Genomic DNA, 22,876 nt, shown 5'->3' with positions numbered 1-22,876 from the left:
GTCGGATTATTTTACTGTTACATTTTTTGGAGACCTATGACTACCCTACCCTTATCCGCACGCCTGTTGCTTTCCTCATATCGCTTGATATCTTACTAAAATATTTCAGGGCATTGAACTAATTTTGTTTTTTTTCAATAGGTGGTACAGGTAATTTAATATCCGAATAAGAAATTATACATTGTGACTTTGAAATGAGCTTGTTTAGATTCTTGATTTATCTCTAATATTTTTGTTTACATTTTTTTTTATCAAGAAACGTGCTCCGAGTGTAAGTTATGGACTCCAAGTACCTAGCCACCAGCAAGGGTGATGTGGGAGGTCCATCACCCGTGAAATTCTCGATCAAACGGAAATATGATTCCATGGCAAATAGTCCCGTAACGGAGAAAAAATCTCATCTGACCCATACAAAGCAACCAATAGCACCAGTTTTACTGACCAGTAAAAGAACCTCAATAGAACAGCACCAGAGATCATTGCCCGTATTTAACTGTCGTCAGAGAATCCTTAGGGAGCTGGAATTGAACGATACCGTGCTGATCATGAGCGAGACTGGTTCCGGAAAGACTACCCAAATACCACAATTTCTTTTGCAAGCTGGATACGCCAAAAACGGAATGATCGGGATCACTCAACCTCGTAGAGTGGCAGCTATAACAGTGGCCCGCCGAGTAGCCCAGGAATTAAACGGAAATATTGGCGATACAGTAGGCTATACTGTGCGATTCGAAGATGCTACCTCAAAGGCCACGAAGATCCGATTTCTTACTGACGGCGTTTTGCTGCGGGAGTCCATTAAGGATCGGCTTTTGCTTAAATATTCGGTGATCATTCTGGATGAAGCTCACGAAAGAACTGTAAATGCAGATCTATTATTCGGTATAGTCAAAGAAGCCCAGAAGGAGAGAAGGAAGCAAAAGCTGAGCAATCTAAAGGTAGTTGTTACCTCTGCCACGATGGATATTGATCACTTTGGAAAGTACTTTAATTGCAAAGGAATGTATCTGGAGGGAAGGACATATCCTGTCAGAGTGATGCACACTAAGGAGGAACACGAGGATTATGTGCACACCGTGCTCGTTACGCTGTTTCATATTCATCGCACCACCCCTAGAAAGTAGGTAGCAGTTTAAGTATCAACATTTGAACATTTAGATATTTTATCCATATCTTAAGGATATGACACCATGTTTATAAAAGTAATGGAATGTGATTTTTGTGTCTACTTTTAACGTAGCTTATTGTGTCGTATGTTCCTTGTTCTTTTCGGTTATATGTCTTCTAATGTTCCATACTAAATATAAGTATTTAATATTACAGCCATGACGTTTTGATATTCCTAACAGGGCAAGAGGAGATTGAATCATTGGCCCAACAAATTCGCCAGCTTGCAAAGGTATGTTTATCTGTACAAATCAATCAAATTGCACGTCAAAAATAATAAGTTCTATTTATTTTAGATTGATATGACTGGATCAACGGATCTCCGCGTATTCACCTTGTACGCTCAATTATCTCAGGGCAAACAGTTGGAGTGTTTTGTGCCAACACCTGCCAACGTCCGGAAAGTAATATTGGCCACAAACATTGCAGAAACTTCAATTACCATACCCGGAATCCGATGTGTTATTGACTGTGGATTTGTGAAAGAGAAATCTTTCAACACTGCCGATGGACTGGATGTATTGAAGTCAGTAAGAATATCTCGGGCGCAAGCTTGGCAGAGAGCAGGGCGAGCAGGCCGAGATGCAGATGGAACTTGCTACAGGGCGTATTCAAAAAGGGAAATGGAATCATTTGCCGATGCTACTCAGCCAGAAATCCTGAGAACGAATCCAACTTCAATGGTGCTGCAGCTTCTTGCCTTGGACATCGATTGCAATAATTTTGACTTTTTAGACCCTCCACTCGAAGAAGGACTAAGGAGTGCTTATAAAAGTCTAGATGCCTTGGGTGCTATTAAAATTGGATCTGTTTCACATATAACACCTTTGGGACGACAAATGGTGCAGTATCCCTTGGATCCGAAATATTCAAAGCTACTGCTGACTGCCTCATCGTTTGGGTGCATGGAGGAAATTCTCAGCCTCGTGTCTGTCCTTTCAAGTGATCATGTATTCGTCTCAAATAGCGATAAAAATGAAATGGCTGCCTTGGCGCATGCAAAGTTTCAATCTAAACATGGAGACCATTTAACGCTTCTGAATGTATTTAATGCGTTTTCTAAAACCGAAAAGCCAAAGGTAAATACTTTGTAATCAATAATAATACATGCATATTTATATTGGGATTATGAATCATATTTCAGATGTGGTGCCATGACAACTACCTAAATTTGCGTAGCTTAACATATGCCCGAAATGTTCGCAGACAACTGACAGAAATAAGCGAACGACTTTATTTGGCGCTAAATAGTTCTGATGACATCGAGATGTTAAAGAAATGCATTTTAAATGGATTTTTTGAAAATATTGCCGTATTGCAACGAGATGGTTTCTATATAACCGTTTCCGGCAACGTCAGGGCCAAAATTCATCCGTCAAGTGTTCTGCATGGAAAGTATAAGCCGAGCTACATACTCTTCACTGAAATTGTTCAAACGGAGCAAACTTTTCTTCGGCAAGTCACGGAAATATCCATTGAATGGATAACGGAGATTGTACCGTTTGTTAAAAACATACCAACAAGATAAAATAAAGTAAAAAACTATTGAAAACGTGATTCTTTGTAATTGTGTTTGCCTTAAAAATGTTACTGGAGAAGATCAAACGATTACATTTTCTTTGGTATTCGAGTCATTTTTATTTTAGTTGCAAAAAATAACAATAAATTTAACAGAAAATATATAAATCCAGAAATTCATTTGTTATTATTTATTACCTTAACCATTTAACATTTAAAATATTTTTGAGATTATTACAATACAACTATGGGATTGATTTATAGAATTCCCGCAAGTGCTGTCTCCTGCTCAGCAGCTACCTGGCTATGATATCTTAATCTAGCATTACTTACAGGAGCCCCTGTGAAAATAAAAAACAAAAACATAAATATTTAGAAAATCGGTTATTATTATTTTTATTTACTCACCAATATAACTTAATAGAACCGGGAGAAAGATTAGGCCGTGAGCCGCCCCAATTACTACAATCCCCAAATACATTCGGAAATAAAATACTTGGAATATTTGACTTTTCGCAAAAGCTAAAACTAAAATGCCTGCAAATTTTGTTAAAGTAATCCCGGAGAAAATAGAACTACCCATTTTAGATAAACTATCAGCTGCTCGATCAATTTGACTGATTGATTTCGAACTAGCGAAGCTGTGCACCAAGTGCGAACAAAATTCTACAGATATTCCGACAGCCATAACAAGATTTACTAACGAAACGGCATTTAAAGAAATGTTCCAATAATACATTAGGCCTCCTAAATTAACAACAATCATTGTTATTGTAATTACAACAACTAATGCGGAATGAACGTCAAAGCCCATCAAAACAAATGTAACAACAAATATGGAAAGAACTGATATACCCATGCTCTGTAACGTATCTGACCACATGGTTAAATATTGTTCATAAAACACATAAAATACTGAATAGGGGAAAACTTCGACCGTTAAGGCCGATTCCATAGGAACTCCATTAGACATAAGTCTGCCTTGTAACATTTGTGTAATATTTGACGATATCTTTCTGGCCGATTCAAGTGCCAGAAAATAATCTGCCGAGGTTTTTAATATCGTGTGGTAGGCCATAAAATATGACGCCTCAATGTTCAGTCTTTCATGGCTGTTGGAATACCGAACAGCTCCACCATAAGCGGCATGACCGGCCTTGGCACACGAGTCATCCGGGTTATCCTTAAGGAAAAATGGAAAGTACTTCTCAAACTCTTTTTCGTCTGGACGTAAAAGGGAATTCTTTGTTATATTACACCTTAAACAGGAAGTATCTGAAAAAGATTATTAAATATTTGTTGGAATAAAATAAATACAAATTTAAATGATTTTCTGAAACTCACCTGTATGCGGACAAAAGTCTCCCGTGTCTTTTTTGTATTTGCAGCAAGAAGACGCTGCTGCCGCCCAATCAAAGTAATCATCGATCCAACTAGATGCAGGGCGAGCGATATATGTTTGGTTTGAGTGTCTACTAGCTAAGTAAATCTGCGTTAAAACGCTATCGTCGTTGCAATATTGACCTGCACAAACTAAATTCTGATCTGAACTTTTTGTATAAACTAAATCACCTTTAAGGACAAAATACACTGGCGGACCAATGTTAAGATTCTCGTTCAGCGATTGGAAATAATGTAAAACGAAACTATCTTGGGGCATCGCCAGTTCTTGGTCAAGCCCAATGTCAATCTTTGGGGCAATGGCAATACTAAAGCATAGCCATGCGAAAAAGATTACCATTACGCTAGCTCGAACTATTTTCTTCATTAAGAATGGGACGTAAACACTACTGAAAAATTTGTACAATAGGCCCTCATTGTTAGTTATACCATCAGGTTTCTTTCCCCTAATGAAACAACAAATGTCCATTCGATTTTCCTCCTTGCGTTTAGTATCTAAAGTAAATAAACTTACAAAACAGGTAATTTGCAATAAAAAGTCAATGATTAGGGCTACGCCCGCATATAAGGCAAAAGCCCTAACGGCCGGCATATCAGAAAGGCCACCAAGAAAGAAGCAAAAGCTTTCACTCAAGGAAGTTAGCAGCATACTTGGTCCAACGCGTCCTAGAACTCGACCAATTTGCTGTTCAAGGGTTTCATTGGGTTTGCGTTGATCACGCTGGTGAGTTTGGACAAGGATAAAAATGTTATCCACTCCAACAGCTAATACTAAAAAGGGTATTACTTCCACAATAATCAGGGTGGCCGGCACACCGATATAACCAAAAATGCCAACGGAGGAAACTACTGAGGCTAATACGATAATGACACCACCTATACCAAGGGTAATTTTACTGTCAATAAATACTCTTTTAAATTCCTTAACATGTCCCAGCGATATCGCAATGTACATGAACATAATTAAGTAGGATACTAAAATCGTTAAAATATCTGACTTAGACTCTCTGTTAAGCTCATCCTCTATCGATCTTTCTGATGTGAAAGCTATGTCCATATGCTCTGACATATTGTTTTTAGTATAGTTTGTCATAAACTCAATGAACTTTTTCTCCCACGTTAAGGCATGTTCTAGATCTTTTTTGTTTTGGTGATTTTTGACCAAAAATGTCAAAATCAATGCATTGGCTAACTCGTATTTTGTACTGCCTGTTAGTTGTTCTCCAGGCGGTAGGAAGCCACCAAGTGCAATGGCTGGATCTACGGGACCACCATAGGGAGCTAGGCACAAATACGGATTACTTATGCAACTGTACAAGCCATCCAAATAGGTAACCTACAAATTTAAGATTAAACCTGATTCTATTCTTCTATTGAACATTTTCATATACTCACGTTAAATCCATTATCCTCATCGGTCTCATCCAATCTTTCACGGTCATCGCCAAAGTATCCCCAAATCGACTGAACAACGCAATTGGACACATCAACTGCATTTCCATCATCTGATAAGGGGGCAAAGCATATATCCTTTAACTGTGTGCCATTTGCGTTGATTTCCTTTATGCTTTCTTGGAGATCTAATACTTTAGATAGAAAGCCTTTATCAAACACCGGACCAAACGTATAAGGGCCGTTTGAAGTATTGTGGACGATTTGAGGCAAGTTCACAGATTTGATTATTATCTAAAATACGGATTTAAATTGATTTAATAGTTTAATTTTGTTCTGCATACTAAATATTTACCTGTTCAAGACGATAGAATGGGGAAAACTTGGTATCAAAAAACTCTCTTTCAAGTCTGGACTTCGAATTTGGTGACGCCCAAAGTTTAACTGGATCCGTCGTTATTTCTGCACAACTAATGCCATACCCCAGTACTGCAACCAAGGATGCGCCGGCAATTAAAGTCAACCCAGGATTGCTTGCAAAGAACGTTCCCCATTTGGTGAAAAAGGCTTCCAGAAGGCTCTCTGTTTGTGCGCCCAATTTTTCAAAATATGAATCGTTTTCTCTATAAGCCAGTTCATCAGAAACATCGTTGCCGTCAATTTGAAAATTGTCATCTAAAATACATATTTTTGTTAAATATTTCTTCCCATTTTTAGTTTATTTATATAAAATTTAAAAAAATCAAATTTAATGAGCAAAACTCACCCATTGACGAACCTTGTGTAAACAGAAACGATCCCATTAGGAATACTAGAACTCCAACAATAAACACAGCTGCCATAATAACGAAATAGGCGTCAAGTCCTGCTATTTTGAATGGTTCTGGAGGAGCTGGTTCTGGCGGTCCCTGAGGACAGGACATGTCGCAATCCGAACATGAACACGCGGGTAGTGTGCTCTTTAAATATAATTTATATTTTAAAATATGAAGTTTAATAAATAAATAAAAAAAGAACTTACGCTAACCGCTTGGTTACATGGAACAGTTGTTACGTTCAAAGGCGTAAATTGATTGCCTTTTGATTTAGGCTCATGCTGAATATACGTAATTTGAAACGGAACATATGGGTTAGTGGCGTCTCCCATAAAATTAAACCATTTTGTAGGATTACAGCGTGATGCTGAATAAGCTCCGCACATTAAATCAAATGCTAATTGACCTGTTTGTGGTACAGAAACCTTTAAAGAATATTAAATTTCAGTTAAAAGTTTATTTTTTTTATTCTCAATCCAAAAGTACCTGAGAGCATGATTTGTAAGTCTTGTTGATATATTCTGTCGATATATGCAAATCCACGGAAGTTATATATTCAACATCTGGAATAAAAAATACGAAATTCATTACTTAGATTTCCTTTAAGATATTATTTTGTAATTCACAAAAAACAAGGTTTGTTTATTTGTAATTTGTAGGTCAATATTTCGCAACATGTCTACATGATTTTTTCAGTCTGTGTATAATAATTTCATTTTAAAAACAGATAAACTTCGTTCGATTTGATAAGATAATTAGATTTCAACATTTTCAATGAAATATGTAAACTATATTATCTATGAACTGAACTTTTCCATAAAAACTACACATATATTATATATAATTATAATATTGCACTACTTATGTACCGTTACTCTTATCCGTTGCCACCACGTGCATGAATTCGGATTGCTTTGGTGAGCAAGTGAATTGACAGATATGTCGAACCAAATTCTCCATGCAGGATGGACATCGGTCCAATATATTACCGGCCAGCTGCACATTTTTATTCAAAAGCTCAACCTTCAAGGGAAAGATGCATTTTAAGAGTGGATATACCAATCGAAAAAACGAGAATTACTCATACCTGTTTCTTGTCGCAACAAAATTTGTTTTCACTGTTTTCCAGCAGAAAACCACATCGCTGCTTCAGCAGCTCCAAACCATCCTTAGGCATTTCCTTGGCTGTTCCATTGTAGGGACAATTTTGACTGTGCGAATATACATTGGTATTGCAAACGCCATACCAAATACAGTCCTTTAAAACAAAAATATTAATTTAAAACCATTTTAGTTAACACTTTAGAAAATTATTTTAGAAATGATCATTTCAGTGCATAACTTTTAAATTGAATACTAAATAAATGTTTGCAGTTTAATGTTAAATGCTATCTTAATGTAGCTAATCTACTGACCCCAACAAAATATTATAACTTTAAATTTCGCTTTGTTTACTAAGAACGTCATCATTTCCACCTTTAAGCTATTATAATATATATATCTTTAATTGCCTTGCATCTGTTTTGACTCTTTCACGGGTTTTCAAATTTTCATATGCACAGATGACGTAAGACTAGCATTTGCTAAATACACATTTTCCCTAACTTTCAAATTAATGTACGATTTTCAAATATTTAAACAATAGTTGGAAGCTAAATAGATAACGCATTTCAAAATAAAACATAGGATTAGTAATTGAAATGAGCTTTTACCCATAAAATGTAAACCAAATCTTATTTACCTGTTTCGATGATTGAATTAACGTGAAGAGTACAGCAACAAATATGATGTGTACTCCAAAAGGAGTACTCCTGAGTGGGGTTCTTGAAATCATCCTATCACAATCGCATATCTGTAAAAAAAACAAAACGAATTAGGTATATATTAATTGCACCCCGCATAAAACCATTTAAATTTTCGGTTTTTCTAACGGTGTAATCAAACAAATAAAAGCTGAATGAAATGTAATATCATCCAAAACGTTACGTATAAATGCATACGTATTTAAATGTAAATGTGTCTAGAAGGCAGAAGAGACCGTTTCGAACACATTAAATAAACATTTATTTAAGAAACCGATATATGCGCGTACAACGAATCAGTTTATCCAAGACTGTTAAAACACTTGCATCTCGCATTTACGTTTGAATCATACAAATTCTCGAGTATACTTTGCCAATGAACCAATTTGATAAGCAAAATTCTTTTTAATAGAAATGCCGCCACAGTACCCTAACGGAAAACTAATTTTAAGTCACACTGAAACACTCATAGAGTTGAAATTTTGTAATCAAACATTATGTCTATTATATGGTTGGGTGGTTTTTTTGACGGATAATTGCTTTTTTCCTCTACCCATTAGAGCATATTCAGATAAATATCGATTTTTTTCCAATATAAAATATATTGTATATAAAATATTTTTTTTTATAAAAGTTTAAAGTAATATTAAATAAAAATGTTAGTAAAAACTGTATATAATGAATGTAATATAATGTTGTGATTTATATAAAACTCTAAGAAATCTTCATATCTAACCAAACTATTTTTCATTGTAAGTAAAGAATTAGCAAAAAAAAATGTTTTCTTAGAATTTTAGTTTTAATTACTGCAATCCCCTTCTTAGTATCGTAACAGGACGTCCGTTTCAAAAGTAAAAATTCTAGATAACTTGAATCATTTTAGTCGTTTTGTGATATATTTCTTTAAAAGGTTGTACCATAACCACACAGATCAAATCTGTAAGTAAAATAAACATTGAATAACTGGGATCTGGGGGTGCATTTTCACAAAAGGAGTAGGAAATCTTGTTTTAATCGACAGTACCATAAACCAAGATCAATATCTCAAAAATTAGAGACAGTCGGCGGAGATAAGGGGAATACGGGGCACTTTTAAGTGCAGGACACTAACTTAATGCACAAGGCCTATAAAGTGAAGTCTGCTGCTTTACAATTATCCAAAACATTTGGAAACTCAGCCCCAATAACCTAATGTCTATTTTATTGAGAATTTCTATATTGTACTAGACCGTAGTGTGCTTAATACGACGCTACCGTTAATATAGGAGTTTAAAAAACGGCATCAGAAAGAGTGGGGGGAATTAGACCGAAATACACAAAAAAAAAATTATTTAAAATATACCAAACGATATTATAAAAAATCATAGACCATAACACTAAATAATAGAATAAATTAGTTTTCTAAAAAAGGTTGTTATTCCTTAGTTACATAAAGAACACCAAATATTAAAGTAACGCAAATTTTGAGTTTTATATTTTTTATATATATACATATATATATATATATAAGGTAATTTAATAAACTGGATTATACTCTTTTTATGTCTGTGTTTTAAGTTAATTTTAACCATTTTCTTTAAGTTTGAAGCTATAAAAAAAAACCGAATATTAAAGTTAAAAGTGTATATTAATTTAATGAATGGCTCAGTTTAGACTTTGTAAAAATTATCTTTAAAAATGGTGATGGAGTGACCAAAGGACAACGAGTTTTTGATAGCATAATCAAATAGTAGTCAAAATTTGCTAAAGTAACATTATAATAATATCCTTCAAGCTCACAATACAATACAAAATGGTCAACAACTGGCAAGAAGTGAACAATAAGAATCGAAACACTAGATGGTGATTTGCACCTGATTATATTGAACTTAACAACGGTTAACTTGGTAACTAGAAAAGTATGAAATGTCAGAGGAGTAAGTGAGTTGTGGCCTTTGACATTGATACGTTACATTTCGCGCTAAAACTCATTGTCGGTAACTGGTTGTCGGTATAGCCACTGTGAAAGTGATGATGCAACTAGTTGCCTGGCTATGGAGGGGGAAACTCCATTATGTTTTCGTTTTATGTACAACTTCTTGGGAAAGCGAAGACTGCTTTGGTTGACTTTTTTCCGACATCAAATGCAAATTTAGCAACCGCATCGGTAAATTGGGAATACTAAATCAGCAAATTCTGTGAGGTCATATTCACAATGTTTTATTTATTTGTGCTTGCGGATAGCTTATTGTTAAGCGGATGTCGCACTGCAAGAAACAATCTTGTAGACAAGATACGAGAACAAACCGTAGCCCCATGAAGGGCACGCAATATAGTATACTATGCTATCACATCCAAAGAAATCGTTAATTGTAAACATTAGTATTGCGCCGAACCAGTAAAAATGTTTTCTTTGTTCTCCTTATTCGTTCACATACATGTAGGTATGATTCTGTATGTGTGTATGTGCATTTGTATGAAATCACCTTAGATAAGTTCTTTACTTAATTAAATTATACGGTATTATGCTCAAAGCCCGCACTTAAATTTCTCTTTTTTTCACGATAAAATTTGAATGCAAACCACTTTTGAGTAAAGGTATAGATTTGAGTGCAAGAGTTCGTCTAATCGCGAATCCCTCATATACTCATTGCCTATAATCTAACTCTGGAGCTACCAACCAGGAGAGTGAAAAGTAACTGAAATATACAATTAAAATGTAAACACTCCCACTGACTATTTATGAGAAAACAATCGATTGTTGTCGATATATGTACAGTAATTATAAATGTAAGTTGGAATTGTGGAATTGGAACAATAAATCCATATGGAGATTTATTTGTTCTGAGGCTAACCGAAAACTTAAGGATTGAGATTTAAAAAAGGATTCAAATTACTGGATGTAATAACAGTTAGCTCGTTTGAATAAGGGACACAGAAACATAAAACGATTTTTTATATAAGAAATCAAAATAATTAGTTAATTTATATAGAAAAAATATATTCAATCATTATTTACAGCAATTGAGAATTGAGCCATTTTTCAATATTAGAAATAGGCTCAAGCTATTCATAATTTTATCCCGTTGTTTCATTATAGATACTAATTCCACCATACTGAAATCCTGTATCGATTATCGATATACTGTTTGTTTGTTTCTCCTGGCGGGCCATAACTAACTATCGGGCATTTCTACTTGTCATCATTGAGCTCTGCGGCTTGCATTTCAAAAGTCATGGTAAAGTGTTTATTGCAAATAACTGTGCAGTTTTGTAACAAACTCACTCATATGCTTTCAGTTTCGCAACCAGTATGATAGTGATGTTACGGTATGGAGTCCGCAAGGACGACTTCACCAGGTAGAATACGCAATGGAGGCCGTGAAACTTGGAACCGCAACTGTAGGTCTGAAAAATAAAGAAACTGCTGTGCTTGTTGCTCTTTGTAAGCCCACATCCGAGCTGTCGGCCACCCAGCGCAAGATAATCCCCATTGATGATCACCTGGGAATATCAATTGCGGGGATCACGGCTGACGCCCGTGTTTTAAGCCGGTACTTACGTTCCGAATGCCTGAATTATAAGCACTCGTACGACTCTACTTATCCGGTCTCCCGGCTGATCACAAACCTGGGAAACAAGATGCAGACCACTACTCAGCGCTACGATCGACGTCCATATGGAGTAGGTCTTCTGGTCGCCGGCTACGATGAAAAGGGGCCTCATGTCTATCAAGTCACGCCATCGGCGACCTTTTTTAATTGCAAAGCCAATTCCATTGGATCACGTTCCCAAAGCGCACGCACCTATTTGGAGCGCAATCTGGCCAAGTTTTGGGACTGCTCAAACGATGATATCATCTGCCATGGCATTCTGGCTATTCTTGGAACTCTTCCCACAGATGAACATCAAAGCAAAGAAAATGCAGCCCAGTTTGTAAGCTAATTGAATGTTAAAAGTGCATAAGGGTATTAATTATTTTGTCTCTTGCAGAACATTACTGTGGCCATCGTCGGTAAAAATCAGCCATTTAAAATTCTTACAGAGGCAGAGAATGAAAAATATCTTAAGATGGCCAAGGAGAAGGGTGCTCCAGTTGAATCGCCCAGGGACGACGATGATGATGACCGCCCATCTCCCCCAGACGTACCAGAAGCCGGGCCTCGCGACCCAGAAGTCTTGGTTGCGACTGAGCAGCGCCCCTAAGCTTTTGTACGGATATGAAATCATCTTAACCATTAAAAATGTAAGATTGAAGGATACAATAAAATTGTTCATGCATTTGCATAGATCTTAAAACTGAAAGATATAGAATGAGTTACTTATATTAAGCCGAAATACTGAATGCAAATTTAGGTTTATCAACAATATGGTAAATTTAGGAATCATAGTCTTGTTAAATCAAAATTTATCCGAGCCGCTTCCATGTGTTGTATGAATGTTAAATTGATCATTTGTTTCACAGTTTTCTAATTTGCAAATTTATGTGGCGGTATTTTTTAAATTTAGAGTATTCTGTTAAATACTAAAAATATCTCGTAGTCAATTTTATCGAAATGATTCTTAATGTAAAAAAGTGCTACGATAAAATAAACACGCGAACCAGGGTTACAACGATAACAATAAGTCGATAGGCAAGAAATTATTCAGCCGGTAATAAAATTAATTTCCTTCTTAAAAACTATGGTTGGTTGCTTTTGTGAATGATAAGTTAATATTCTTAACAATCGTAATGCTTAAAAGATTCTAGGCTTTCAAATACAATTTGAGTTTTATTTTTTACACAATTAAATTTCAATTTATTACATAATGAAAGAAGTGGTTTACCTCTGAAATCGAAACAAAAACACCGTTTTTCTATATTAAAAGGGTTTTGTAATGTTATTTATTAGATGGGAGTTGAGGAATTCTCAATGCCTAACTTCTGTTAGCTGACAGGATATGAAAGAAGTTTATCTTTGTTTACATTTCAAAGATTGTCTTGAATGATAGAATCCCATAGTTGATTTGGATCAACAGGTTGTGCACTTGTGTTTTATTCCCATAAATCTAGAGCAGGTATTAAACCACATACTCCTAGCTTTATTCTCAACCATCAATTAAATTTTAATCTCTTCCAGGCAAGATGACTATACCCGATCTTGTGTCCAGTCTTTCGTCGAATCCCTATTTTGGGGCTGGTTTTGGGCTATTTGGTGTTGGTGCCGCTGCCGCGATATTGCGAAAAGGCCTTCAGGGCGGATTAATCCTATTTCGCCGACACTGCATGATTACCTTGGAGGTGCCGTGCCGAGACAAATCCTATCAGTGGCTATTAAAATGGATCACCATTAAAGGAGCGCGAAAAACACAGCACTTAAGCGTGGAGACAAACTTTGTGCAGAACGACAATGGAACGATTAAAACAAGCTATGACTTTATACCCAGCATTGGCAAGCACCTGTTCCAGTACAAGGGTAACTGGATTCAGGTGGAACGAACTAGAGAACAACAGACATTGGACCTTCACATGGGTGTTCCCTGGGAAACAGTGACTCTGACAGCATTCGGAAATAATAAAGCCATTTATTTTGACATTTTGGAAGAGGCTAGACACTTGGCTCTGGAAGCCACAGAAGGCAAAACCGTGTTATACACAGCGATGGGTGCAGAATGGAGACCCTTTGGTCATCCTAGGCGACGACGACCCACTGGATCGGTGGTCCTTGATCGTGGAACGTCTGAAAAAATCATTGCGGACTGCCAAGACTTTATCAAGAGTTCTCTTTGGTATACTCAGCGCGGAATTCCTTATCGAAGAGGATATCTTTTATACGGACCTCCGGGTTGTGGCAAGTCCAGCTTTATTACTGCCTTGGCTGGCGAATTGGAATACAGTGTCTGCCTTTTAAACCTTTCGGAAAGAGGACTCACCGATGATCGACTGAATCACCTTCTTAATGTGGCTCCAGAACAAAGTATCATTCTTCTGGAGGATATTGATGCAGCATTCTTATCCAGAGAAGCGACTCCTCAGCAGAAATCCGCTTTTGACGGCCTTAACAGGATAACGTTTAGTGGTCTACTAAACTGTTTAGATGGTGTGGGTTCCACAGAAGCTAGGATTGTCTTTATGACTACTAATTATATAGACCGTCTAGATCCCGCCTTAATTCGCCCTGGTAGAATAGATTTAAAGGAATACATAGGGTATTGCACTCAATATCAATTGGAAGAAATGTTCAAAAACTTCTTTGCTAATAGTGATCCTACAAAAGCAGAGGAGTTTGGAAAACGAGTAAATTCCTTTGGTCGTTCTGCAAGTCCTGCTCAAATTCAAGGCTTTTTCATGAAGCATAAATCATCCTCCCCGCAAACAGTTATTGATTCTTGTGAAGATATTTGGGAAAATGTTTTAAGCCACAATAAAAAAGATAATTGAGATACCTCGGTTTTTTATCTTAGAATAAGAACTACCAGCTTTTCACATTTCAAAATTTTGTTTGGTCTTAAATAACTCAAAAGCCTTTCAACTTAACATTTAAATTTCTTTGTTTCGATTTTTAAATTTATTTCATTTTTAAAGATCCTTGATTCTTTTCTTTGCATAGTGTCATGGTTATTTCCCAATCTAAGTCGCCTAAAAGAACTTCAGTTTTATATTATGATTTAATTACATTTTTATAGGTAATTTAAAAATATGAACTATGTTCTAAAATATATGTATATTTTATGTGACATTAAATTTGATTAGTCCTTTGATCTTCTGGGCCTTCCAACTTTTCCTTTCCTTTGTCCAAGCGTTCCATTCGAATTGGCGGGCCCCTTAAGTAATTTGTGCCAATCTTGTTCACACACCAAGCTAGCCCCTAACATAGTATACCTAAGAAAGTGAATTTAGAATTAGTTATCCATTTTTAGGTGAAATTTTTTGTTATACGTTACCTATCACCAGGACGCAGACTTGATCCACACTTAGCACAACTAAAGCACCTTAGATGAAATACGCAATTAATTATTTGTTTTTGTTGATTTTGTAAATCGATATTATTTATTCCAGTAAGTGCTTTCGCAACCAGTTCACTTGGGGGTATTGTCTCCCCGCATCCAGAACAAACTCCAGAGCAGCCGAACATGCTGGAAAATAAAATATTATTTTTGATTAATTGTAACTAATCACTTGGAACGTTTTGCTTAAATTTAAATAAACTTAAGTCAACAATAAATGTTAAAATCCAAATATGAAAGATATGCGATTCTAATACACACGCTACTTAATAATATTTCCCTTAAAATCACAATATTAATACCGTACAATATTTTACAACATATGATGCAAGACTTTTCTAAGGCGGTTTAAGTTTTACTTTGGTGACGAAGCTTAAAAAACTTGACGGAATATTTCGTAATACCAATCGTAACTTATGTTGGAAACGTTCTCAAAAAGGGTTACAATTTAAGGAGCATCTTCTAGTCGACTTTAGAGTTTACTCTTTTATTCATACCTGGAATAGTCCTTTTTGCAAAGAATCAGGCCTCGCCTCGTAAAACAACTGGAACCCACTTCTGCTAGCATAGCTCCACAACAGTGACATTTAAGGCAACCATTGTGCCAGTATCTGTCTAAAGCGTATAAAAGATATCTATCACTTATTTTATCTGTAAGGAAAAAGATAGAATTTTTTAATATATATGCAAAATGTAACATTTTAAGAGTCTTACCTCCACAACCACCGCACACTTTAATAAGAGAGTTAGAGTGAATTAACTGTTGATTATTGAAATCGTTTGAAGATTCGTCCATGAACGATAGCTGAGACGATGAGATATTTGAATTGGTCTCGACAATGTCCTTTGTGTGGTTTGAGTTTCTATAGTCAATTACTATGGGGGCGAAGTTTTCAGGACTAGATGAGTCTTGGTGATGTGCCGCTAGTATATCTCTATATGAATGGAACGTTGCATTCATTGCAAATAATGTTTTTGACTTAAGTCGTAGAAGGCATAGGTGTCCTGTTTATTCGGTAAACCTAAAAAACAAAGGAACATATTTATTTTGTAGAGTTAAATAAAATTAAGAGGCAGGCAAAATCGTATGACCTCACCTGTCGTAGTTTGCTAATACTAAGCTTAATCGTGTAAGAACTCCATAATTGCAGTGATTCTACCATGAACTCAACTCATAAACCACACTACACGAAGGAAATATAAATACCTATAAATAAGATAAACATAATATAGAGACTTTGAAAACATTACATTTTCAATATTCATTTAATAAAATCCAAGTAAATTTCAATCATATCGTACACCGATTTAGTAGAGAATTTTCACAAGCGGTGAATAAAATATTTATTTTATCAAGCGATGACAGAACGTGCATTCTGTGCAGTTTGATCTTGATAAGTAAAGCAAAGAGCGATGCACAATCAAAAAAATCTATTTAATTTCTGGAATTCAGATCCAATACGAAATTATTTTTGAAACATTGCATTGCCCACAGCTGTCATTACATACAAATGAATATATACGTATGCCTATAAGTAACACCCAAATGAACATACATACATACACATTCCCTGCGAACGCTTGATATGTGCGTATGTACATGTGTGGATAAAATTGCGGTCTTAAGCCGATAGATTAATCAATATTTAATTGCGGTAATTTGCATTGTTCAGCATAGCACTATAAACATTAGTTGTTAAACTTTACGCTTGTATATACAAATACAGATTTGCTGTCAATCGTCTTATGAGCAAAATTTTGTGTACATATGTATATTCTATGCAGCTATTTAATTCTTTTAAACAAGGCATCAAAAATCACTTTTGTTAGCAATTAACACATTTTCCACTTACTCACTCATTAATTAATTATTCAATAGCGAAAATTTTTTGACGACACCATGAGGAACAGTAAAATTGTTTCGGTTTCAAACAGCATTTCTTGTATACGACTTTACATACCAAACTAATTCATAGATATGAAAGCAAGCAATACGCGAACATACAGGGTGCACCGTGCACTTTACATTTTAATCGTCGATTTCACGTATTCCAATATATATAGTTGAAAAATATCGCATTTAGAGCTGCCCGTTTAGCTTTTTTACTTTTCCTAACATTAAAACCAACTAGTACGAAAGCTAAGAAAATTTAAATGGGTTCAAAATGTTCTCTCAGTAATAAGAAATAAATAAATAAATAGATATACAAAATAAGTTAATGAAAATTATTTAATTTTATAAGATGATTGACCTTTTTGATACATAAAAGAAAAAAATATTTTTGGTGAAAAACATCGATTTAATCATTGACTAATAAACAAATATAAACTTACTGGGAATTGGTTGCCACATCAGCAAATAATATAGTTTACCTTTTATACATAAGTAAAATATGTAAATCACACAAGCCATAGTGTGCACCGCTTATCTTGGAAAATGTTAATTACCTACTGTCAAATAAAAAGGATGTAACAAATGGTTTAAAGATTTAAGGAATGCCAAAATAGTACATGAGTACTACATCAGCATGAGTACAGTCAGATGGGGTGTAAAACTGTACCAAAAAAATTAGTGTGACCATGTTTTCGGAGGTTATATTTATGCACTGTTAGAAGAATATGATAACCGGAACTAAACTAGATCAGATAAGCTTCCCTGGAGTTACGGGCTTAATCTTCATAAATCAGTTTGTTGAATTAGACGCATGTAGAACCGTCGCTCTCGGAGTTCAGATCCTCTCCCGCAACTTTGATAAAAATTCTTTAATATTTTGAGTATAGTTATGCATTGGTCATCTACGAAAACTATTTTTCCAGAATCCCCTGACGACTTATCGTCATTGCTATGCAGGACATGAACAGCGATATCAGCAGGAAACTTGTGATTACTTTTCGTATGTATGCATGTACGTAGTTGTTTTTTTCTTTTTGAATTTCTTTCTTTTATCCTAATCCAAACATTGAGCTACAGTAATCCCATTGAATTAAAGTATTTAAAGAATATACACTCCATCATTTCAATACCTGGGATACAATAAGTGTGGTCATAAAATGTAAAAGTATTTAAACAAATGTTTTATTCAAATATTATAATTCTTAATTTAATTTTTCGTGTAGAATAACAATTTCTTAAATTAACTTAAAATATCTAAGAAGTTAAATCAATGGAAATTATTCGCCCGGTGCTATTGAACGGCGGAGCCGCGGAAAGGGTTTCAAACGTACTACTTTCAGTAGTTTGATTTGTTGTGCTCTTCTCGGAATTAGCTGAATGAGCGTACCAGTCTGTGAGTGTGACCAAATTCTTAGAAAAATTGCAGTTTTCTTGATTGTATTCTTTTCTGTGACCTTGAGAATCAGAACATGTATTCGATGTATTAAGAGAACTAACCAATGAATGATTTGACATCGGGTCTACAGTGCAACGACTGATTACCGAATTAGCCTTATAATTTGAAAAAATATATAAAGACTGCTGTAGGGGTTTAACAGAATTATCTACTACTGATTCTGGCTCAGAAAGACATTTGCTTGGCTCTATAGTTCGCCTTCTGGTCTTTCTGTTGCTATGCGTAAGTTTTATTATAGTAAGTGCATCCGAACCAAATCTTTTGGGCGAGACTACTTTTTGTTCTTGTTGCTCATCATCGTCAGAGGAGCATAAGTCAATTGTATCAACTACTACTTCTTTAGTAGGTGAAATCCTCCAATGCGAATTAAGCGAATTGTGGCGCGTTAGTCTTATATTTAGTTTTGTATTTGCAGAATGATTTTGCTCTTCCATTACATGTTCCGTTATTTTTTTCAATCTGACTGAAATTGGACGGCATTGCTTTATCAACGGAGAGTTCAAAAACAAAAAGTTTTCAGTAGTGTCTCTGCGTTTAACAAATTGACGTCGCGGAAAGGAATATATATGATAATTGTGTTCATGCGATTTCTTAAATGTGCAATGCACTGTAGTGTTTGATTTTTTCTCAAAATACTTTTGCCTCGTGTTAGACTTTACGATTAATGGGGTGTAACAAAATCGATCTAGACGGTCCTGTCTTTCAGAAACATAATCCTTTGAAATTGTTTGTTTCGTCGACTTTAATAATTGCTGTCCTGCAGGAGATGATATTGGGATAAACGAACACCTACTAAATGAATGAACTGTTCGATTTCTCCGTGATGGTAGACGCCTTTTTCTGTTTGTTGTTTCCATTGAAGTTTCTTCATTCAATGAATATGTTTTTTGTTTTTCTTTAGATAAACTGGTATCACTAAATTTGGATTGCAGGCTAAAGTTTAAAAGAAAGGCGTTGCGCAGTTCGATATCTTCATTTTTCCCCTCGCATTTATTATCTGGTTCAGGGGAATCACAAAGTATAACATCGTCTTCCATGCAACAAATGTTTTCGTGTTCCTGTATTAAAGAAATTCCGTGAGATCATATCGGTATTCAGTATTATTTAAGAAAGGTGTTATACTTACCAGTATTGCCTCTTTAGAATAAAGTTCAGCATCACAGTTGTCACATAGATATATATCAAAAGGGGGTGGCTCAACCATCATATGTTGTAAGTTTTCGCTAATTGAACTGTTATTCTTTTGAAGCAACAAACACTTTCTATTTTTGATTTGTCTATCATATGACTGAAATATAAGCCGAAATTATAGATATTTTATATGAAAACTAGATTAGTGGATTAGGTAAGTGAACATACCATGTTTTCATTTCGAAAAGTAACTAGCAATTTGTTGTTTCTTCTGTCGTATAATGAAGTCGTTGAGTTATAATTGTTTATGAATCTCAAGCTTGCGTGTTCATACGCAGCTAAATCATTACAAAATCTTAATAAAAATAAGCTTTTGTGAAATTGATAGCAGATAACCACAATCTCCTTCATTTTTTCCATCCAGTTCTACAGAAAAGTAGCATACAAAAGTTGAAAAGAGATGTTTATTGTTGTTTTAAATTTAATAAAATTAAAATTTTAATAAAAATGTACAGAACAAATATCTTACCCCAACAAATGCTTTAGGCTTTTTTCATCGGAATTTCGAATGGGGCGTTTTCTGGCCACCATTCTGGTTCACTGCAATCTACTTTCTTTGGTAAGTTTATATGTCCTAAAGAGCACTGAACCATGAATGGAATAAAATTTTCTAACTGCGACTCCGTTATTTTCTCTAGGGATGTTGGGTACCCATTTGCAAACAAAAGTGGTAAGTTGGATATCATGTTGTGTTGAGCTTTGTCCTTTTCATCCATTGTCACTAAAAGTATTTTAAATAATAAGAAATATTATTTGAAGCCTGTGTTTTAGGAAACAATTATTTAAAATGATTATTATCTATGACTATGCACTTAAAATTTATCTGATTCAAAAGTAATAACTTCAAGATTCTTAACGACATTCCTTATAAGTATTCACCAGTAAGTCAGATCTAAAACAAATTTTATCAGTCAGATAAACATTACCCGGCACTTAACTACATATGTATCTAAATCTCTAAAAATATGAGAATAGTCCTGGATGGATAATCAAACTATTTAGAATTTTTTTCTCCTTTACAGCGAGCTCTTAGCCATTCTCTTTCTGCCCTCTAATTGAGAAAAGCTCTCTAAACAATTATGTGTTGTTCTGATGACGGGAATAAATAAAAATCCAATGCTACGGCACGAAGGCTAAACTCTCAGCTCTCTCAGATATGCTTGGCATTTGAAAAATAAAACTATCCATTAAAATAAGCTAATTTACGTGGCGCTTACAAGGACGTCCTACTAATGTGACCCTTTCCGTAATCTACCTAAAAATTAAATTTACCACAGGATGCATCCCAGATCAGGAAGGTAGTAGTCGGTACACAATATAACCGAATTTGGGTGAGTAATTTTCTTTCAATGTGTGTGTGCCAACCGCTACTTTATACAGCACGTCTTTCTGGAGGGTGCCGTCAAAGAAAAATTTATCGTACTGGGAGTAGTCCAGTCTCTTCTGTCGATTAAAAATTTAAGACTATTTCTCTTGCCATCAATCAGCAATATAACATAAGAAACACAAATGCCATAATATTCGAAAACGGTGGCACTAAAAACAAGGAAAGCGACCACAAGATGGTGCAGATCCACCCATTTTTATGTAGAAAAAAAATAGATCGAAAATGTCCTTTTTATATAGCGAAAATATTTTCAATTTTATTCGGTTATGAAAAAAAAACATATCCTGATGTAAACATACAGTAAGGTAATACTAAGAACCAATATAATTATCAACTTTTAATCTTAAGACCAGTTTTGCTTATCATTTTGCAGCAAGCGTTGCCACCTTGCGATAGAACAAAATCATTATGGTTACGCCTCGCGATTTTATTAAATAAATTCGATTGTTTCCAGTTGCAAGTTAGTCTTATGAGTACAAAACCATAAAAAAATGAATTTTCTTATATTCCTTAAAAAAAATCATAGTTACGTCTTACTTGGGGAGAGCGGGCAGCATATATACTTTGTTTCCAACTACAGATTTCTTTACTGAAAACCACGAATCATATATGTATGTATGTACATGTATCTACCTACACACGCACACCCTTACATATGTGTACCAAGAGAACTAGATAACTTTGCGAATAAATGTTTGCTGCCTAGCTTCGGCCAAACACACATTAAGCACACATATGACCATTTCAGGATAATTTTACATAAACAAAAATAGTCATATGATAAAAGGAACCCTTACACTTTAATAAGACATTGTATAAATATCACACCTGATTTAGACGAGTGTATGTAATACACGCAACGAAAATAACAATGTCCAGCGTCATTAAAATTTTAAATTATTTAATACACACTTGTTTATTGTTAACTAATAATATTTCGACACGGAGCACTTAATGCAAAATAGTAAATTCTGTGCACAGGAATGCTCAGACCTGTCTACATATACATATCAAATAACCAATAGAAAGCAGTCTCAAGCACTAATTGAAAAAAAAACCTTTTTCAGTACGCACCAAAAATTCGCAATGATTAACAAAACTCAAGACACGGAGATCTACAATCACGAATATGATAACATAGTAACAATACACAACACTTTCTTCGTAAAAAATTAATTTGTTGTAGTTGCTATCGAATAGTCGAAGTGAGAACAAACTGGTAAATGACGAAAATATTTGTGAGAAATGTTGTAAAGTCATCAAATTGAAACGCGAAAACGGAACAAAATGCTGTTCCATTTCATATTGATTTTAAAAGGGTTTATATTATCGTAAATAATAAAAACCAGAATTTTTAATAAAATTGTTTGCTAAATTTAATTAAAGCGGAAAGAAACTAATGTAATCATATATTTGAAACATCTATTTTATGTTTCGTATTCAAACATTACATATATTAACATTTAGGAACTGCTGGTAACGCTGCAAATTGACTGATAAGAATTGACTTTTCTAAAATATTCCAAAGAATATTTTTAGTTGACAGAAAAAAGCAGTCAGGGCTTAGTTGCTCACCACGCTCACTACGAAATCTATCTGATTCAGGTTCTGCTTCAGCTCATTAGAGAAAAATTTGATCAAATATGGCGCGACTGCTTAATCTTTGATCTAAAATCGATGCGTCTTCTGGACAGTGTCACTATATAAGGGGTTGCTTAACTAATTGGTTGAATGACTTTTATTTGAAAATCTATATCGTTTTTGTGTAACAATTTACATTATTTTCGGTTTGTACTAAGTTCATTGTGTATTATGTTTGAATCGCTTACATCATTTTATTTAAAATGTACCTTGCAGTGAAAATGAGAACTGCCCGTAATTAATTTA

The 22,876-nt window shown here is 34.8% G+C and overlaps 6 protein-coding genes across 15 annotated transcripts; 3 read left to right on the top strand and 3 right to left on the bottom strand.

The window, feature by feature from the left end:
• Positions 1–59: 59 nt before the first annotated feature.
• Positions 60–2,724, top strand: LOC108110802 (ATP-dependent RNA helicase DHX33). Its single transcript, XM_017220033.2, has 5 exons — positions 60–150; positions 257–1,120; positions 1,324–1,399; positions 1,464–2,246; positions 2,312–2,724. Exons 2-5 carry the CDS (start codon positions 279–281, stop codon positions 2,693–2,695), a joined length of 2,085 nt encoding a protein of 694 aa, XP_017075522.2. The 5' UTR covers positions 60–150; positions 257–278; the 3' UTR covers positions 2,696–2,724.
• Positions 2,725–2,842: 118 nt separating this feature from the next.
• On the bottom strand, positions 2,843–11,113 carry LOC108110801 (NPC intracellular cholesterol transporter 1). 4 transcript variants are annotated; one of them, XM_017220031.2, is made up of 12 exons: positions 11,094–11,113; positions 8,035–8,145; positions 7,381–7,551; positions 7,163–7,316; positions 6,780–6,856; positions 6,500–6,718; positions 6,245–6,437; positions 5,834–6,153; positions 5,482–5,772; positions 4,030–5,422; positions 3,094–3,960; positions 2,843–3,026 (listed from the first exon to the last, which is right to left on the bottom strand). In XM_017220031.2, the coding sequence occupies exons 2-12, from the start codon at positions 8,125–8,127 to the stop codon at positions 2,944–2,946; spliced, it is 3,861 nt and encodes a 1,286-aa protein (XP_017075520.2). In that variant the 5' UTR covers positions 8,128–8,145; positions 11,094–11,113; the 3' UTR covers positions 2,843–2,943. The 4 variants fall into 4 exon arrangements, with proteins under 4 accessions (XP_017075520.2, XP_017075519.2, XP_017075521.2 ...); XM_017220030.2 differs by lacking the exon at positions 11,094–11,113 and adding an exon at positions 10,756–10,820; XM_017220032.2 differs by lacking the exon at positions 11,094–11,113 and adding an exon at positions 10,561–10,781 and having other exon boundaries at positions 6,257–6,437.
• Positions 11,114–11,188: 75 nt separating this feature from the next.
• Positions 11,189–12,379, top strand: LOC108110804 (proteasome subunit alpha type-1). The gene is made up of 3 exons (XM_017220034.2): positions 11,189–11,313; positions 11,375–12,010; positions 12,068–12,379. Exons 1-3 carry the CDS (start codon positions 11,311–11,313, stop codon positions 12,278–12,280), a joined length of 852 nt encoding a protein of 283 aa, XP_017075523.1. The 5' UTR covers positions 11,189–11,310; the 3' UTR covers positions 12,281–12,379.
• A 312-nt stretch (positions 12,380–12,691) lies between these two features.
• LOC108111107 (mitochondrial chaperone BCS1) lies at positions 12,692–14,499 on the top strand. Of its 3 annotated transcripts, XM_017220449.2 has the most exons (3): positions 12,712–12,727; positions 12,967–13,132; positions 13,195–14,499. In XM_017220449.2, exon 3 carries the CDS (start codon positions 13,200–13,202, stop codon positions 14,493–14,495), a length of 1,296 nt encoding a protein of 431 aa, XP_017075938.2. In that variant the 5' UTR covers positions 12,712–12,727; positions 12,967–13,132; positions 13,195–13,199; the 3' UTR covers positions 14,496–14,499. The 3 variants fall into 3 exon arrangements, with proteins under 3 accessions (XP_041674949.1, XP_017075941.2, XP_017075938.2); XM_041819015.1 differs by having other exon boundaries at positions 12,692–13,132; XM_017220452.2 differs by lacking the exon at positions 12,967–13,132 and having other exon boundaries at positions 12,709–12,727.
• Positions 14,500–14,694: 195 nt separating this feature from the next.
• On the bottom strand, positions 14,695–17,050 carry LOC108111108 (LIM domain transcription factor LMO4.2). Of its 5 annotated transcripts, none has more exons than XM_017220454.2 (6): positions 16,915–17,050; positions 16,159–16,268; positions 15,776–16,083; positions 15,559–15,712; positions 14,999–15,190; positions 14,695–14,936 (listed from the first exon to the last, which is right to left on the bottom strand). In XM_017220454.2, exons 3-6 carry the CDS (start codon positions 16,020–16,022, stop codon positions 14,804–14,806), a joined length of 726 nt encoding a protein of 241 aa, XP_017075943.1. In that variant the 5' UTR covers positions 16,023–16,083; positions 16,159–16,268; positions 16,915–17,050; the 3' UTR covers positions 14,695–14,803. The 5 variants fall into 5 exon arrangements, with proteins under 5 accessions (XP_017075943.1, XP_017075942.1, XP_017075944.1 ...); XM_017220453.2 differs by having other exon boundaries at positions 16,919–17,050; XM_017220455.2 differs by having other exon boundaries at positions 16,159–16,217; positions 16,919–17,050.
• A 1,107-nt stretch (positions 17,051–18,157) lies between these two features.
• LOC108111152 lies at positions 18,158–22,215 on the bottom strand. Its single transcript, XM_017220522.2, is given in 6 exon segments — positions 18,158–19,469; positions 19,538–19,699; positions 19,771–19,968; positions 20,072–20,095; positions 20,097–20,323; positions 22,064–22,215. Coding segments are annotated over 5 exon segments (1,866 nt in total). The 5' UTR covers positions 20,319–20,323; positions 22,064–22,215; the 3' UTR covers positions 18,158–18,209.
• Positions 22,216–22,876: the final 661 nt, after the last annotated feature.

This window comes from Drosophila eugracilis, unplaced genomic scaffold (genome assembly GCF_018153835.1).
Source record: "Drosophila eugracilis isolate 14026-0451.02 unplaced genomic scaffold, ASM1815383v1 contig_445, whole genome shotgun sequence".
Classification (NCBI taxonomy): domain Eukaryota; kingdom Metazoa; phylum Arthropoda; class Insecta; order Diptera; family Drosophilidae; genus Drosophila; species Drosophila eugracilis.
The sequence above is the reverse complement of the archived record's forward strand: the minus strand, read 5'-3'. Positions and strand labels throughout refer to the sequence as shown.

Excerpts from the sequence above, each read along its gene's own strand:
- LOC108110802 (XM_017220033.2), top strand. The coding sequence starts at position 279 with ATGGACTCCAAGTACCTAGCCACCAGCAAGGGTGATGTGGGAGGTCCA. Across the intron at positions 1,400-1,463 it reads AAATTCGCCAGCTTGCAAAG|ATTGATATGACTGGATCAAC; the intron begins GTATGTTTATCT and ends TATTTATTTTAG. Across the intron at positions 2,247-2,311 it reads CTAAAACCGAAAAGCCAAAG|ATGTGGTGCCATGACAACTA; the intron begins GTAAATACTTTG and ends ATCATATTTCAG.
- LOC108110801 (XM_017220031.2), bottom strand. The coding sequence starts at position 8,127 with ATGATTTCAAGAACCCCACTCAGGAGTACTCCTTTTGGAGTACACATC. Across the intron at positions 7,552-8,034 it reads TAATTCAATCATCGAAACAG|GACTGTATTTGGTATGGCGT; the intron begins GTAAATAAGATT and ends TTTGTTTTAAAG. Across the intron at positions 3,961-4,029 it reads AGACTTTTGTCCGCATACAG|ATACTTCCTGTTTAAGGTGT; the intron begins GTGAGTTTCAGA and ends AATCTTTTTCAG.
- LOC108110804 (XM_017220034.2), top strand. Across the intron at positions 12,011-12,067 it reads AAGAAAATGCAGCCCAGTTT|AACATTACTGTGGCCATCGT; the intron begins GTAAGCTAATTG and ends TGTCTCTTGCAG.
- LOC108111107 (XM_041819015.1), top strand. The coding sequence starts at position 13,200 with ATGACTATACCCGATCTTGTGTCCAGTCTTTCGTCGAATCCCTATTTT.
- LOC108111108 (XM_017220454.2), bottom strand. The coding sequence starts at position 16,022 with ATGAATGCAACGTTCCATTCATATAGAGATATACTAGCGGCACATCAC. Across the intron at positions 15,713-15,775 it reads AGTGTGCGGTGGTTGTGGAG|ATAAAATAAGTGATAGATAT; the intron begins GTAAGACTCTTA and ends TTTTCCTTACAG. Across the intron at positions 14,937-14,998 it reads AGTCTGCGTCCTGGTGATAG|GTATACTATGTTAGGGGCTA; the intron begins GTAACGTATAAC and ends TCACTTTCTTAG.